Genomic DNA, 15,673 nt, shown 5'->3' with positions numbered 1-15,673 from the left:
ATAGATGATAGATAGATAGATAGATAGATAGATAGATAGATAGATGATAGATAGATAGATAGATAGATAGATAGATAGATAGATAGATGATAGATAGATAGATAGATAGATAGATAGATAAAGATGAGCCAACTCCTCCCAGATCGTCCCCACTTCCCTACCAACCCAAATCCACACTCTTATTAGAAAACAGGCATCTAAAAATAATAAAAATAAGATTAAATAAAAACAAACCAGAATAGGACAAGACAACAACAAAAGTCAAAGAACAAAAGAAGCACAGGTGTTAAGACGCACATAGAAAACCCATAAAAACAAAACAGAAATCATAATATATAAACAAGAAATCTGTAAGGGAAAAAGCATTATGAAAAAGAAAAGAAATAGAAAAAACCTCCAAAAATACCATTGAGTTTGATTTGTGTTGACCATATACTGGGCCTGCCCTTAAGTGTGGTTTGTCTACCCAGTGAGAGTCTGATGGAGAAAGCTGTTTTCCTTTACAAGAAGTTATCCATTGTAATAGCTTCTGGGTTAGGGGTACAGTATGTGTCTACTTCCCCTCTCAGTGCTGGGACCCCATCTGGGTTAGACTTGGACCATTCACACTCATGAAACATGATCTCTGTTTTATGAACACACATGAAACCATTCCTGTTGTGCCTAGAAGGCCTTGTTTCCTTGGTGTCCTCACCCACCCTGGCTCTTGTGATCTTTCCACCTTGTCTTCCACAGAGTTCTCTGAGCCATGAGGACAGGGTTTGATGAAGACATCCCACGTAGGACCAGATGCTCTAAGACCCGTCACTCTCTGCACATTGCCCATTTGTGGGTCTCTGTCTGTTCCCGTCTCCTGCAGGAGGAAGCTTCTGTGATGACGGCTGAGCGAGGCACGAGCCCAAGCGTATGGCACTATGTCATTAGGAGTCATTTCATTGCCACCTTCCTTTAGCAGACAGTAGTGTTTGGGTTTCCCCTAGGTCCATGGCCTATCTAGTCTCAGGTTTTTGGCTATCCCAGGAAGTGTCAGGCATGGGTTCCATCTCATGGAGTAGGCTTGATTCCAACCAGACAGTCACAACCTGAGGTTTTCATGGACTCTCATGAAGGAGAGAACCAGCTTCTCTGACCTCCACAAGTACATGCCCACCCTACCCCATATTGACAAAAATAAAAGTGACTATATATATATGTGTGTGTGTATATATATATATACATATATATATGATAAAAGATTGTCTCTGCCTTCAAGCTAGTCACCATCACTTATTAAGCATAGTAATGCCGGAAGCCCTGGGTTTGATCCTCGGAACTGCACAAACAGCTAGTCAGAAGGCCAACATCTGTTTTAGCTACACAAGATTGAGGCTAGCTTGGGTATCATGAGACCCTGCTTTACATTTTTAAGAAATTGTTAGGCGTCTCATGTGGAGAGTGACTAATTTAAACCACTTACTTGCTGATGTGTGTGGGGGTTAAGTTCAGCCTAGGACTGGAGGGGAATAACACACCTGTCCAGAAATCATTCAACCTGGGGATTATTGTACCAAACAGAGAAGTCAGAGGGAACTCAAGAGGAAATGAGAATATGAGCATCACACACAGGGATTGCCCCCAAAAATTGTGCCTAAATTTCCCAGCTGGTCTGGAAAATCTGGTTTGCAGGGCAGGCACACCGGAAGCTGCACGACTCACGGCGCTGGGCCACCAGGGGGCGCCAGGCAAGCGGCGACCAGAGCAGCGCGATGGCTGCGGCACGGTTACTGCTGCGCCTGGCCGGACGCCTAGAGTCAGTGAACTTCACGCAGAGTGTGTGTGGCCTCCTGGGCGCCGGACAGGGCCCCGGGCCGTGGCGCACGCTCTGCAGCTTGGAGCGAGGACAGCTTGTCCTTTCCAGCCATTCATTCCCCGGCGCCTCGGAGAGACTTCCAATCCAGGTCTGGTCAGGGAGTCGGGAGTCGGCAGGGAAAGTGAGAGTGGATTGAGGAGCGGTCTGGGGGCGACGGGCCAGCTCTCACCGCGGGCACCTCCAATTTCCGAAAGTCCCACCCCGCTTCAAAGCCTTAGCCCGATCAACCCCCTCTTGTCAGAGACCCCCTTTCTGCCCTTTTGTGGCTCTGGACCAGAAGCCTGGGGGCTCCAGGACCGAGCTGCCCACAGATAGAGGTGTGGATGTGGGTGTGGCCGTTATTCTTCAGTCCAGTGACCAGACTGTCTTGTTGACCCGAAGGACATGCACTCTCCGCATTTTCCCCAACGTCTGGGTCCCTCCAGGTGAGCACCTAGGAACAGATGCCATGGAAGATGGTGTCCTTTCCCTCCACATTGCTACTGGGTAGTCAGTCCTGTACAGTGGTTGCCCAAGGTCTGTGTCCACAGCCACAAACTTCCTCTGCCCTCTGGAGGATGGGCTCCCTGGTGGAGACAACCACCGTTCACTATTGGGTCCGTTCTTCTTGCAGGTGGCCACATGGAACTTGAGGAGGAGGTACCAGTCTGCCGACCCAACCAAGAGACCTAAGAATGGGGTCACCTTGGGTGTGGGCTGAGGGACAAAGGGGGTTACACTCTGGACATCCTGACCTGCTCCCTTTGACTCCCAGGTCCTGGAGTGTGGCCTTCGAGAGCTGCAGGAAGAGTGTGGGCTTCAGCTGCCCCTGGCCCAGGTCTCTTGTGTCCTCCTGGGGTTGTGGGAGGTGAGACAGACTTTCAACGACCCCTAAAGCCCACAGAACAACCCTTATCTGCCTTGGCCACTGGGGAAAAGAAACGTGGATAGTGTGGGTTACCCAAACCAGAGCTCTCACCTGCGTCCCTCTTACCTGTTACCTATCACCCACTCCATGGGCGCAGGGCCAGCATTTTGTCTTCCTAAAGCTCTACTTACAAAGTTTCAAAAATAGGAATTCTTTCCACATGCTACCTTGGTGTTGCTTTGTTTTGTTTTAGTCTGCCTACCCTCCTAGGCTGAGCTGGGGTTTCCCCAAATACCATCACCTCATTCTCTATGTTCTCGTGATCTCCCGGGAGTCACAGCAGCTGCTCCAGGTAGGCTGCTTCTGACTGGGACTCCAGACACGGGGAGATAACAAGCTACAGGCTGCCCTTGCCCCTGGTTTGTCTTCTGCCTTCTCCTAAGTGATGGATCAATAGTCTAACCCCAGGCCCGGATCCAAATAAATCCAAAGGAGGTGCCTTCATGTGGCTGGGGCCAGATGTAGCGACAGCTGTGGCCGCCACAGAAGATGGCACTGAGACCCCCAGACTTCTCCAGACCCTACCATCCTCTCTCTGGTAAGAATTTTACTTTAGCTATTGGCATACAACATACATGCATATGCATACATGGGGGAGATTGCAGTTTGGAGTTGCATGTAGCATGTGGAAGAGATTTAGGAAGCGAGTTGGTCTACTGAAAATTAAAAGACCACCTGAGATCAAAGACTCCAAATGTTAAGGGTCCACCAAATGTTAAGGGTTCAGCTGACTAGCGCTGAAGCCCTTGGTCTGAGCCCCTACTCTCCTATAGGAGAGTCACTTAACTTCTGCTACATGAGGCTAACACTCGTTTGCCTTATGTAACAGCTGGGAGGATTAAATGGCCCAACATACCAAAGTTCATTGTAAGCTAGTTACAAGGCACAACCTAGACAGAACTGTCATTCTCCAGTGCAACCGAACTGAAGGACGATGGAGGAACCCAGCCTCTGGTCCTGCCCATGTCCACACTCCTGCGGACAACCCCGACCTCAGTGGAGGACAAAGAGCGGGTCAGCGCTGGAACCAAGTTTGCTCTCAGGCTCTGGCTGCAACATCTGGGCAGCTGAAGGTAAGGAATGACTTGAGGGCCCCACAGCACTGGCCTGGGGTGGTCTAGTGCTTACTGACCCCGAGCGCTTGCTGTGAACGCCTCTGCTCCCTGCAGGTAAAAGTGTTTACATGGAGCCGGACCAGCAGAGGAAGGATTGGGGGTCTGTGAGATGCTGGATCTACACGCTTCCGCTGTAAAAACCTGAGACCCGAGTTCAGTGCCTAGAATCTCCTTCTGGTGGCAGGAGGGCTCCTACTCCAAAAAGCTGTCCCCTACTGTCCACATGCCAAGCAAAGGCACATATGCCCAAATACGCAGTAATAAAAATTTTTAAACGTCTTCTAAAAGTGAAAAGACGGAGCATGGACCCTCTTCCCCACAAACCAGGGGCCTGGAAATTGAGATACGAAATCACAGAACATTCACAACCTTTATTGTAGGCAAGAACCCTGCTACACCTCTGGGAACAGAAAGTAAAATCACAACATAGGGCCTTGACCCTACAAGGGCCTGAGTACTGGGAAGGAGAACACAGAGCCCCCACGTCCCACAAAAGGTGCAGAATGATCTAGGCCTGACCACAGGTCACTAGAAGTGTAGGCCCTTGGTTGTTTAGCATAAGAAACACTGTGAACTTAAATATATAAATAGAGAGACCCAGGTAGTAGGCAGGTCCGAGGCCCTGGGCATCGCAACTAAGGCCTTGTTTCCTCCTCAAGTCAGACTGGGAAGTAGAAGGCAGGAGTGTCATCTTTGGATAATTTTGGGTTTTCTTATTTATGTACAAAAAAGAAATCTGCAACCCCAAATAGAGTTCTCTGTCCTTCTCTGAAGCCTCATGTCTCAGATCTGCCTGTCACCGGTGTGACCAAAGAGAACAGAACGGACATGAAAAGGACAGACAGACAAGTTTGGGAAGGGAAGGCGTCCTGCGGGCCAGCAAAGTGCCTTTTCCCCAAGAGGCCGTAGACCTGGTAAAGGCTGAGGATCCCCCTCTTCCTTCAGCTCCTCTCTCTCCATCTGCCTCCCACTGCCTAGGTCACCACACCCAAAGGAATGTGCAACCATCAAAATACTTCCAAAAACAGACCCCAACACCCTTTAAAACAGGTTAAATGTTAACCCTTTGAGTACCGGCCTTATTAAGCAGAGATAAGACCAAAAGTAGGTATCCTTGAAGGCCTGGTCTGGCCTCTGGCCAAAGACCCCTGAGGGATCAGGGTAGCCAGGGGTTGGGAACCCACAGCACACCTGCTCAGTGCTGGGGGGCAGAGAAGGTTTCGTAATCCAAGTAACTCAATCCAAGGAAATGACATCTGACCGACAGCCAGTCAAAGAGGGACCTGAAGGCAAGGGTCCACCGTGCCCTTCCCTCAAGGAACTCCCGGGAGCCACAATGCTGCTGACACGGCCAGGAGGGGGCGCTGGAGTGGTGCTGCGGTGAGAGCTCCCCAGTGTGGGGGCCAGTGGGCCCAGGAAGTGGGAAGGGGTTCCCCGGTACTGGAAGAAGTGGCCGAGGGTGTCCTGTTCATCTAGCGAGGTGATGACGGAAGGGCCATAGTGCTGGGGATAAAGAGCACAGCTGCTGTTTCCCTTGCCTGCCACCTCCCAGCACTCATCCGGGAACTGTTTTGTGGGTACCAACCCTCATGATCTCAAGGCATTCTTGAGAAGAAAAGAGGGGGACCTCGCCAACTCTGCCCTACTTCCCCAGACCGTTCCCCCGTGCCTTGCCTCCGGATACCCAGTTCTTGGCCTCGTGGGTGTCGGCAATGTGTGGGACACCCACTAGGAAAGGCTCTACGTACATGCAGGGGTGAGTAGGCAGAGAGAGAACTGCATGGCGGAGCCAGGAAGGCACAGGTGTGAACACGCAGTGCCAGTGGGAATAGGGAGATAAGCTGCTACGCTCTCCTCCCACAGGAAAGCATTTGGAAATCCCTAGGGAAACTGGGCAGGGAAAGACAATGCCCTCAGCATCGAGAAAGGAATCTTCTGAGGTCTGACTACTTACCTGACTCTCAGTCTGAAGAAAAGAAAATAAATCTAAACCTGGTGGAAAAGGAAAAATCACAATCAACCCCCTTCTAACTCCTTCACCACAAGAAAACATCCCCCTACCCAAGCTCCGCAGAGAAACAGGTCTAGAGAGGGTGTAACAGGGCGGGACCCCACCCACCCACTTAGGATGTGTGTTATACCTTGGATATCAGCCCCCAGTGGGAAGGCAGGTGGGTACTCATGTAGTGGGAGGCTGGACAGGAAATCACTGCCCAGGGTCCCCATCGCAGGGCTCCGCAGCACCGAAGATGGCTGGTGACCAGATGTCAGGACTCTGAGGGAAGGGAAGGAGCTGGAGAAGCTAGCCAAGTACAGTTACCCACGGTCCGGTCCCGGTCCATCCTCCCTTCCCTGTCCCAAGGCCTGCCTATGAGCAGATAGCAGTTCTGTCCTCCAGTCCCCTCGCCTTTCCTCATACCCTTTGCCTCCAGGAAGGGCGGGGATGGCGGCAGAGGTGACAGGACAGTGCTTCTTGGTCGGGGGCAGATCTTCCTCATCTGAGGAGCTTTCCATTGTCAAGTCAATAACTTCAACTCTCTTCTTATTCTCTGATGGATTCCCCTCCTGGACTGGGCTATACTGGAGGCCTGGGGTGGTTAAGAAGACTGTGTCTCAGAAAAAGGGCCATCCGTGATCTAGCTCAATTGGGGAGCAGGGGGTCACTCACCATCCAGCCCATACCCTGGCGGGGGGCAAACCTCAGATGCCTCCTTCTTAGGTTTCATTGGACACCAGGATCCATCTTCCATGAACTGGATCTCATCACAATCCGAACAGGAATTAAGAATTTCCATGAATAAACTAGGGGAGGAGGACATGGGAATTCACTGGGACACCAGTCAGTGTTCTGAGACTCATTTCCTGTACCGTAATGTCCTCATCTGTACTACGCGCCTTACTGGACCTCTCTCTCTGAGTCGTTGCTGGAACAGCAGTAAAGCACAGGCTGGGGCTGTAGCTTAATAACAGAGACTTGCTTAGCATGCAGGCCCTAAGTTTGATCCCTAGCATTGTAGGGGCCAGTATGCAAAAGACAGGGTTTCTCTATGTAGCACTGGCTGTCCTGGAACTCACTCTGTAGACCAGGCTGGCCTTGAACTCAGAGATCCATCTGTTTCTACTCCCTAAGTGCTGGGATTAAACTCAGGCACGTGCCACCAGGTCCGGCAAACTTCCTAAATTTTAGGTGCAGGCTTAACCTTCTCAAAAGACAATGTGAGAGCCCTAATGGAGGCTGTACAAGGAGATTAAGACTACTTAATGAGATCTGAGGCCCTCTTCTGGCCCGCAGGACATGCAGAAAGAACACTGTATACTTAATAAATAAATCTTTAAAAAAATAAAATAAAATAAAATAAAAGTGTCAGGGCATGCACTTAAAAAAGAAAAAAAACCTTCTTATGCCAACCTAATAAATGCCATTTGTAACAGCAAAAATGAAAAGGCATGCATGTGACTTGTGACTTACTAAGCACAGTGGGAAGCTCAGGTAGCTGTTATCGGCAGTATATCGGGACAATTCACCATTTACTCTGCCACTTGCTAATGTGACCTTCCAGGTCTATCCTCTGGAAGGGCGGCATCATGCTGTGGGCTGTTATGAGGACTGAGAAAATGCTGAGCATGATGTCTTCCCTAAGTCCTTCATGTCACTCACACATGGATGACTGAAGGAGATGAGGGTGAGAGCTGGGAGTAAGGAAGCCATAAAGAGGGGGGCCCCTAAGCGACTGTCCTAGGAGAGGGGGAAGCAGCGAAGCCCTACCCGTCGATAATAAGGGATTCATAGGGAGCCTTCTTATCGCACACAGGACATGTCCAGGTTGGCTTCTTCTCATTCATCTGTAGATAAAGGGCGGCATCGAAGCTTTGCAGGTGGGCACAGGTAAGGGCGCGGCATGGGACAGTCAGGCGCATCTTTCCTAGCTGATGAGAGCAGAGGTCAGGCGAGAAAACTTGGCTCTAGTATCCTTAGGAACCCCCTTTCAGACTGTGACCCAACCCCCCTCCCACTTCCTTTCGTCCCCTGTACCCACCGGGCACATGAGTGACACCCGGAGACTCGTAGTAGCCACCTCACTGTCAGGGTCAGCAGTCAGTTTCTCCTTGACTGAAACAAGAGGCCAGAGCCATGGGGTCAGCGAGGCTGGAAGCAGCCTGGAAGCAGAGAGGCCGCCGAACATTGTCTTTGGGGGCCCATGGCACAGGACAGGAGCGGATCTAGATCTAGAAGGCTGGGTGTGGAGAAGAGAATTCTCCGTACCTGAAGATCTTTAGCCACTGCAAGGGGAAATGTAGGCTATGTTTGGGATGATCTAGACGGAAGGGAAGCATCGCCTGAGGATTAGGTTGAATGAACTTCAGGGCTTTTCAGTACAGAAAACTGTATCTTAGTAGGGGTGGCCCTGGGGTCTTGGAGATGCAGAAGAGTTGTATGACTGGGAATGCAAAGCTATTTGCGTTGCTGGAGGATCTAATTCCTCACCCGCAGAGACTGAGGAGAAGCTTTGGGGAGAGTGAGAGAGAGAAAGCCAGAGATCACCAGCTTGTGATAAAGTCTGGAGGGCAGAGGAAAAGGCTGGTACTCACTCAGTGCCCGGGAATGGTCTGGATTCCGGATGCCCTTCGCTCTGAGTTTCTGTAGAAGGGTCCCTGCAGTCAGCTGCCTCACCAGGTACACAGACAAGGAGTAATTCTACTTGGGGGAGGGGGAGGGGGAGTTAGCTGCTGCTTCCTGCCTCCCCTTCCCCACAGGCTCTGTCTCACGAGGACCAGAGATGGTGGCCTTAAGCAGAGGCCCATGAAGAGCAAGATGGATCCCCAACCCCAAACTAGAAGTCTCCCCTGCAGCCTCTGCAGGCCTTCTGGCTATGCTCACCCGTCCAAACTCAGATGACCAATTAACCACAATGGTGTTGGGAACCGTGGCTGAGAGCCGAGCCAGGGATGTGATGTTGATTGGACGGCTGGGCCTCTTGGGCTCAGCTCCATTCTTGGTTGGGGGGAGGTAACCCTGAGGAAGGGAGGGACTTGTTAGAGACAGAGTGCTGGGAAGGGGTTCAACTCTCAGAAACTCTGTCTCAGATTACTCTGGAGGGAGGCCAGCTCGCTCAGGAGCAACGGAGTCCGGATCCACGCTGCGGTGGCGATGCTGAAACGTGGGCCTTACACAGGGCGGGGTGAGAGGTTCACTTCCGGGGGGGAGGAGCTTATTTGTTAACCAAGGAGCCAGGAACTCCAAACACTGGGTCCCAGGGAACAACAGGGCAGTCCTCACTTCCGCTTTCATCTGCTGTCATAGTCTCTTGGAAGTCTTCTCTAAATTTGTGTGTTAAAGCAGTGCCCCTCGCCTGGGGCCGACATGAGTTATTCAGCCCTCCTTTATTTTACTCATTTTTTACGAATTCTTTTTTTTAATTTATTTATTTATTATGTATACAATATTCTGTCTATATGTATGCCTGAAGAGGGCGCCAGATCTCATTACAGATGGTTGTGAGCCACCATGTGGTTGCTGGGAATTGAACTCAGGACCTTTGGAGGAGCAGGCAGTGCTCTTAACCACTGAGCCATCTCTCCAGCCCTTTTTACTAATTCTTTGAGAACTTCACACACATATTCCAATCCTATTCACTCCCATCCTTGATTCTTCCCAGAACCACCCACTCCTGTACTCACCCAACTCTGAGTCCCTCCTTATTGACATATCAGGTAGAGTTTGTGTTGCCCAAATACTCTTGGATGTGTGGCCTTCCACAGAAGCATGGTCTGCCTACAAGTCAGCCCCATTTTAATACTCTCTAGATTACATTGATTTTTCCAGTAAACTAAGCAACTACTACATAGCAGGCACTGTGCTCAGCATATCTTTTCACAAGAGGTTTTTACTTAACGTTTGTTGACAAAAAATGAAGAATCTTAACCTACCGGCAGGGGGCAGAGTTTCCCATTAACCTTGACAAAGAGGTTAGGGGGGAAATAGTCCTCCTGCGGGCAGCTGGTCTCACAGAGACAGAACCTGGTGGGAAAGGACAGGATGAACAGGTAAGTGTCAGTTTTCTGAGGTGATTGAGCACTGAAGCGGGGAACTCTAGAAAAAAGAAGTCAGAGATAATATGCAGCCCCCAGCATCGCTAAGAGTCTCAGGGCCAGTGTGGTCTGGGCAGGACCAGGAGAGGAGTATGTCATCCCCCTATTTAGGGCCTGTCCTTGTTAAGCAGCAGCTCACCTTAGCTGCACCTGTATAGTATAATCGCACTTGGCTCCCGGCAGAACCTCCCTGCAACAAGAAAGAAACGTCAGTTCAGAGGGTGGAGATGGACAAAGATGTCCAGGGCACAGACAGAAGACAGGCAAAAGAATGAGAGACAAAGTAGAACAGAGAAGAAAGGCAGAGGCCAGGGGACAGTCCCCACAGCCGAGGCAGGGACAGGAGAGATGTACCTGGACGTGAGGATCTGCTGCACCTGCTGCGGGGTGAGCGCAAAGGTAAAGTGTGCTTCCTCAAACCTCTGGCTGGAGGTGGACGCTGAGGACACAAAGACACAGTCACTCCCAAGCCCAGGCCTGAGAAGCCACCTGCTCCCATCCCAGACGGCTGAGACTAAAACCTCAGAGGGGAGAAACAAACGCAGCCGGAACCAGAGTCCAGAAAGGGACTGAGGGACCACAGCCAACCTTACCGAGGGTGGTGGGCCGGATGAGCTCCCCATAGACTTCATAGAAGGGCAGCGGTTTCATGGTGACATCGGGGTGCACAGGCTGGGGCAGAGGAGGGTGCAGGTCCACCTCCCGCTTAGGGCCCAGCAAGGTGCCAGGAGTTAGAAGGGAGGGAGGTATGGGAGGTAGAGAGCCGGGGGAGCCTACAGGAGAGGCGCCAGGGGGCAAGGACAGCAGCGGGAAATCAGAGGGCCCCAGGCTCTTCCGGGGAAAGCGGCGTCGGTAAAGCTCTTTGATCTTCATCTGGACGCTGGGGGCACAGCTGGACTTGAGGAGGTGCAGGGCCTTGGCCAGGAGCTCGTGCTTCCGTCCACTCTTGTTCCGGCCGGCGAAGCCAAGGAGCACCTGGAGCTCAGACACTCGGAAACTCATCACCATGTGCTGCAGACAAGAGCCCAGAAATGATACCCAGTCCCAAAGGCCTATTCTGCTGAAGACAGACGCTGAGCTCCTGGGGGGGGGGGGCGGGGGGGGGGGAGAGACAGTGGAGGAGGACTACCTAGCCCCATCCCCACCCCTAATGCAGACATTCCCTTAAGCTGATTATAGTCTCTCCAGGGCTCAGACTCTCAGGGTGTTCCTAGCCTCCTGGAAAAGCATAGGACACTGTAAGAGAAGGATTCGGCAGGAAGCCCCAGGAGGAAGAAAGAGGCCAGGTGGCTAGCTGATTGTATATCTCGGGGCTCATCCCTCCCACTCACCTCAATCCACCTCTATTCTCCCCATACCTCTGAATTGAAGCTTTTATGGTAAGGGATTTAAATCAGAGTTGAAACTCCATCTTTATCACCACCACTCCACCCCTGTGCACACAAGCTCGCATGTGCAAACACACACACACACACAACTTTTTTTTTTTTTTTGATTTTTTGAGACAAGGTTTCTCTGTAGTTTTTGGTGCCTGTCCTGGAACTAGCTCTGTAGACCAGGCTGGCCTCGAACTCACAGAGATCCGCCTTCCTCAGACTCCCAAGTGCTGGGATTAAAGCAGGCGTGCGCAACCACCGACTGGCGCACATACAACTTTTTACATTATTTACATACCCACACTCCTCTAGTCCTGTTTTACTAGAAGGAAGCTACCAAAACTTGTGGGGGAGAAAGGGAATCCACAAGTCTAGGTAACTGGCCTGACTTACTCCATCTGTCAAGGACTACAACCTCGCTGCTCTCCCTCATACATGGCATATATACACACAGGGGTGGAAACCAGGGCAAAGTTCTCAACAGAGACCCCAGGAGAATGAGACTGGTGTCCATGGACCCGGACACAGAAGCAAGGTTTATTTATTTATTTATTTACTTATTTATTTTTGGTTGGTTGGTTTTGGTTATTTGAGACAGGATTTCTCTATTTACCTTGCTTGTCTTGGAACTCACTTTGTAGACCAGGCTGGCCTTGAACTCACAGAGATCTGCCTGCCTCTGCCTCCCTAGTGTGTGTACCATCACTGCCAGGCTTAGAAGTAAGCTCTTAAAGGGTGATGATGACCCAGTAGCTGTCCAGCACAAGAATGGGGCAAAGGCAGAAGATGGGCGATGAAGGTCTAAGTTCTGAGGGGTGTCCTCCCAAGTGATTCCCTGAAGACTGGAGGGGGTGGGGCAAGACCTCTCTCTTCTATGAATGCCTAGAAGACTTAGTCATGGGGCAGGTCAGAAGCTCTCCAAGTTCTTTTCCTCTCGGACTCCTTTTCAGGAACGTAAGGAGAACCTTCTCCATTCTTAGCTCCTCCTACTTGTTTTTATTTCTCCATCGGCTTTCTAACTCATTTTTCCATCCTATGGTTTACACTGCTCCACCTCTCCAAGGACAGCGCCTCACCAAGCCGGTTCCTCCTCCTCAGCCATCAGGATGCTCCTGCCCCATCCCTTGAAGTACACTCCCATACGGCCCCGCCCCCTGCTTCTCAGCTGCCAGCTGGTACTTCCCAGGGCTCAGATGCCAACAGCAGCCCCAAAGCCTCCATCCTGAGCTGCAGGTCCCCGGGAGCCCGGCAACCTTCGGCCCTCGCCTCGGAGCCCATCCCTCGGCCTCACGGACTCGCCCCTACGCCTCGGGAGCAGCTCTCGGTGGCGGTCGCCCGACACGACCCTGCAACCACCTACTCCGCAAAGCGGCCACTGCCCACGTCCCCGCCCCCTGTGCCTCGGTCCCCAGCGGTGGCCATCTCTCCCCCCCCCCGCCCCACCCCTGCATCTGCCCCGCGGCCCCGCCCCCGGGGTGCCGCCGCAGCCCCTTCTGCCCGCCCGCCCGCCGCTGCCCGCGCATCCCTGCAGCCCGGCCCTGACACGTCGCCCGCGCCCACCCCGGCCCGCGGCGCCCAGCCCGGTCGCCTTCCCGCCTCGGCGCGCAGCCGAGCGAGTCCTGACGGGGCTGGGGGAGGGGGCAGGTACCTTTAACTCGCCCAGCTCCGCCATCTTGAGACATCGCAGGCGCCCCAGCCCCGAGCCGGAGCTCAGGCCCAGGGACCGGCGCAAACTCTCCGCCCCGGCGCCGGCCGCAAAGGCCGCCTGCTCCGCCCCGTCCGGCCCCCTACACCTCCCCTTCCCGGCCCCGCCCGCCGGGCTTCGGACCGCCGCCGGCCTCGCCACTTCTTCCGCAGCCCCGCCGCCCCGGCGAGTCTCCGGCCGGCCCGCGACGCGGTGACCCCGCGGGCAGTGTGCGGCGCAGGGATCGCGGGCCCTGCGGGTAACGAAGAGGAGGCGGGCCCGGAGGGACGGGCTTTTAGGGAGCCCCGGGTACTTGAAAGATGGAGGGAAAAGTATCCGGAACTGCCGGAGCTCCAAGAAATGGGGGAGGGGCGGCGAAGTTGGAGCCCTAGTCCCCCGGAGCTGCAAGTTTAGCCAGCGAAAGCCCAGAGTTCTGGCAAGTCCGGGAGTGATGCACTCCGGCCCGTTTTAGGGAAGTTGGGGACTTGAGAACTGTCAGAGACGGGTGTTGTCGATCCTTCTCCTCCTCCCCCGAACCCACAGCAACTACGAGCGTAGCTGCTGCCGGCGCCACCCGACTCGAGGCTTGACCGCAACAAAGTTGGGTGCGGAAGGGAAAGACTGACCTGCAGAGTCGCGGGGGTGTGGGCCCCGGTGCGGAAGGGGCTCGCGCCGCTCCCGCAGGCTGCACAGCCGGGCTTCGGTCCGGCCGCTGGACGCTGCAGCCGCAGCTCCGCCCGGGCCAGAGCTCCGCCCGGCCGAGCGTGGCTGCTGAGGCCGCCCCCTCCAGGAGAAGCCCGCCAGGACCTCGGAGAGGAGAGAGAGGCGGAGCCCAGCGCCGAGCGGGAGCTGTTAACTCCTGGGAGCGCTTAGGAGAGAGGAGACTCTTGACTCTCAGTAATTCTGTGATCCCTTGCCGAGTGTAAGGACGGCGCTGGGCGGGGAGGCAAGAGTGTGTGCACTGGGAGCCTGATTTTTAAAAGAGGGCCTAGGATGAAGTCTCCATCTGCCTAGGGGGGAAGCCTGGGCTACCAATGGGTAATAAACATTTCAAACCCTACAGATAGATGGCCCTCTCATCCCCGACCTCCAAATATGATCACAGTAACTAGGGGTCCCACCATTTTGGTGTCGTTCATAACGAACACAGGGAAGGTACACATACAATTCTGCCCCCCTTTGAAATACCCACTCCCTCCTCCAAAGCTTTGCCCCTCCCTCAGTGGGCCCTATCGCAACCAAGCTGGCCACTCACTTGGTGGCCAAAAAAAGTAATTGATTTCTTTCTTTCTTTCTTTCTTTCTTTCTTTTTTCGTTTTGTTTTGTTTTTGTTTTTCGACACAGGGTTTCTCTGTAGTTTGGGGACTTATCCTGGAACTAGCTCTTGTAGACCAGACTGGCCTCGAACTCACAAAGATCTGCGCCTGGGCCACCGCGCCCCGCATGAGTAATTTTATTCCATAAACGTAACTACTTTAGGGAAGTGTGCCATATACTATCTATAGTCGTTTGGGGCCTACGGGATAATGTCATTGTCCATTAAATATTTGACAAGGGGAGAGATGAGTATTAAAGTGCTAATCAGGGGTTGTTAGGTGCTGGGGGCTTAAAACCTTAAAAAAAAAAAGCTCAGTCTACAGCAGAGGCAAGTTGTTATACAAACAATGAGCATGCAAAAAATTAAAAGCTTTAACAAATACTAGGAATAATCCCATTTAGTTTAAGCCTTCAGTGTAATCCTTCCCATGAGCACTAGACCAAGCTGCAAGTCTTCCAGTGCTAACAGTATCCCTAGGTACCCGATAGACCACAGTTGATTACTTCTGGATTTTGTTCCTCGGGAAATGAGCACCCTCTCCTAATGCTGGGCCTGGAAGCGCCGTAATCCTTGCTGCCTGAGATGATGGCCCCTCAAGCTAAACTGAGACTAAGTATTTGGCCCTAAGTCCCATCTGCTGTCTCCAGCTTCTGGGTCTTAATCAGGCCCTGATGTTTTTTGTCTGTTCTGGGGGTGGAACCCCGAACCTTGTACTTGCCAGGCACCTTGTACGTGCCAGGCAAAGGCTGTGCCGCTGAGCCCCTGGCACGGTCACCTGAGCTCATCAATGATCCCTATTCTTTTGTTTCCCCTTAAACTTGATATCCCTTTTTATCCTAGACCAGGTGAATAGGTATAAAAAGTAAATGTATAAATCAGATATTCACTGACAAAAAACTATAAAGAAATTTCCTTCCCCTCTCCCCCCTCCCTATGGGGGGGGTGTAGTAAGACGGCTCAGTCAGTAAAGGTGCCTGCTGACCTGAACCTACTCTCTCCACTTGGTCAAGAGAGAGGACTAACTTCTAAAAGTCATCATGCAACCTCACACACGCCAGGATAAATATAAATGACAATAATAAAAGATAAATTAAGACTGGGTTAGAGCCGGGCGGTGGTGGTGCACGCCTTTAATCCCAGCACTCGGGAGGCAGAGGCAGGCGGATCTCTGTGAGTTCGAGGCCAGCCTGGTCTACAAGAGCTAGTTCCAGGACAGGCTCCAAAGCCACAGAGAAACCCTGTCTCGAAAAACCAAAAAAGAAAGAAAGAAAGAAAGAAAGAAAGAAAGAAAAAGAAAGAAAGAAAGAAAGAAAGAAAGAAAGAAAGAAAGAAAG

At 52.4% G+C, this 15,673-nt stretch overlaps 2 protein-coding genes across 3 annotated transcripts; one reads left to right on the top strand and one right to left on the bottom strand.

Moving 5' to 3' along the window:
• The first annotated feature begins 1,294 nt into the window (after positions 1-1,294).
• Nudt17 (nudix hydrolase 17) lies at positions 1,295-4,076 on the top strand. Its single transcript, XM_050124759.1, is given in 8 exon segments — positions 1,295-1,937; positions 2,091-2,274; positions 2,463-2,488; positions 2,604-2,696; positions 2,950-3,048; positions 3,165-3,189; positions 3,192-3,294; positions 3,671-4,076. Coding segments are annotated over 8 exon segments (879 nt in total). The 5' UTR covers positions 1,295-1,745; the 3' UTR covers positions 3,828-4,076.
• A 139-nt stretch (positions 4,077-4,215) lies between these two features.
• Positions 4,216-13,948, bottom strand: Pias3 (protein inhibitor of activated STAT 3). 2 transcript variants are annotated; one of them, XM_050124754.1, is made up of 14 exons: positions 13,648-13,948; positions 10,555-10,972; positions 10,316-10,400; positions 10,101-10,151; positions 9,800-9,890; positions 8,751-8,885; positions 8,462-8,567; positions 7,909-7,982; positions 7,638-7,798; positions 6,540-6,673; positions 6,291-6,459; positions 6,013-6,146; positions 5,826-5,863; positions 4,216-5,374 (listed from the first exon to the last, which is right to left on the bottom strand). In XM_050124754.1, exons 2-14 carry the CDS (start codon positions 10,967-10,969, stop codon positions 5,108-5,110), a joined length of 1,860 nt encoding a protein of 619 aa, XP_049980711.1. In that variant the 5' UTR covers positions 10,970-10,972; positions 13,648-13,948; the 3' UTR covers positions 4,216-5,107. The 2 variants fall into 2 exon arrangements, with proteins under 2 accessions (XP_049980711.1, XP_049980710.1); XM_050124753.1 differs by lacking the exon at positions 13,648-13,948 and adding an exon at positions 12,986-13,144.
• Positions 13,949-15,673: the final 1,725 nt, after the last annotated feature.

Source organism: Alexandromys fortis, unplaced genomic scaffold, assembly GCF_014885135.2.
Source record: "Alexandromys fortis isolate MF-2015 unplaced genomic scaffold, M_Fortis_MF-2015_v1.1 scaffold_235, whole genome shotgun sequence".
Taxonomy (NCBI): Eukaryota; Metazoa; Chordata; class Mammalia; order Rodentia; family Cricetidae; genus Alexandromys; species Alexandromys fortis.
The sequence above is the reverse complement of the archived record's forward strand: the minus strand, read 5'-3'. Positions and strand labels throughout refer to the sequence as shown.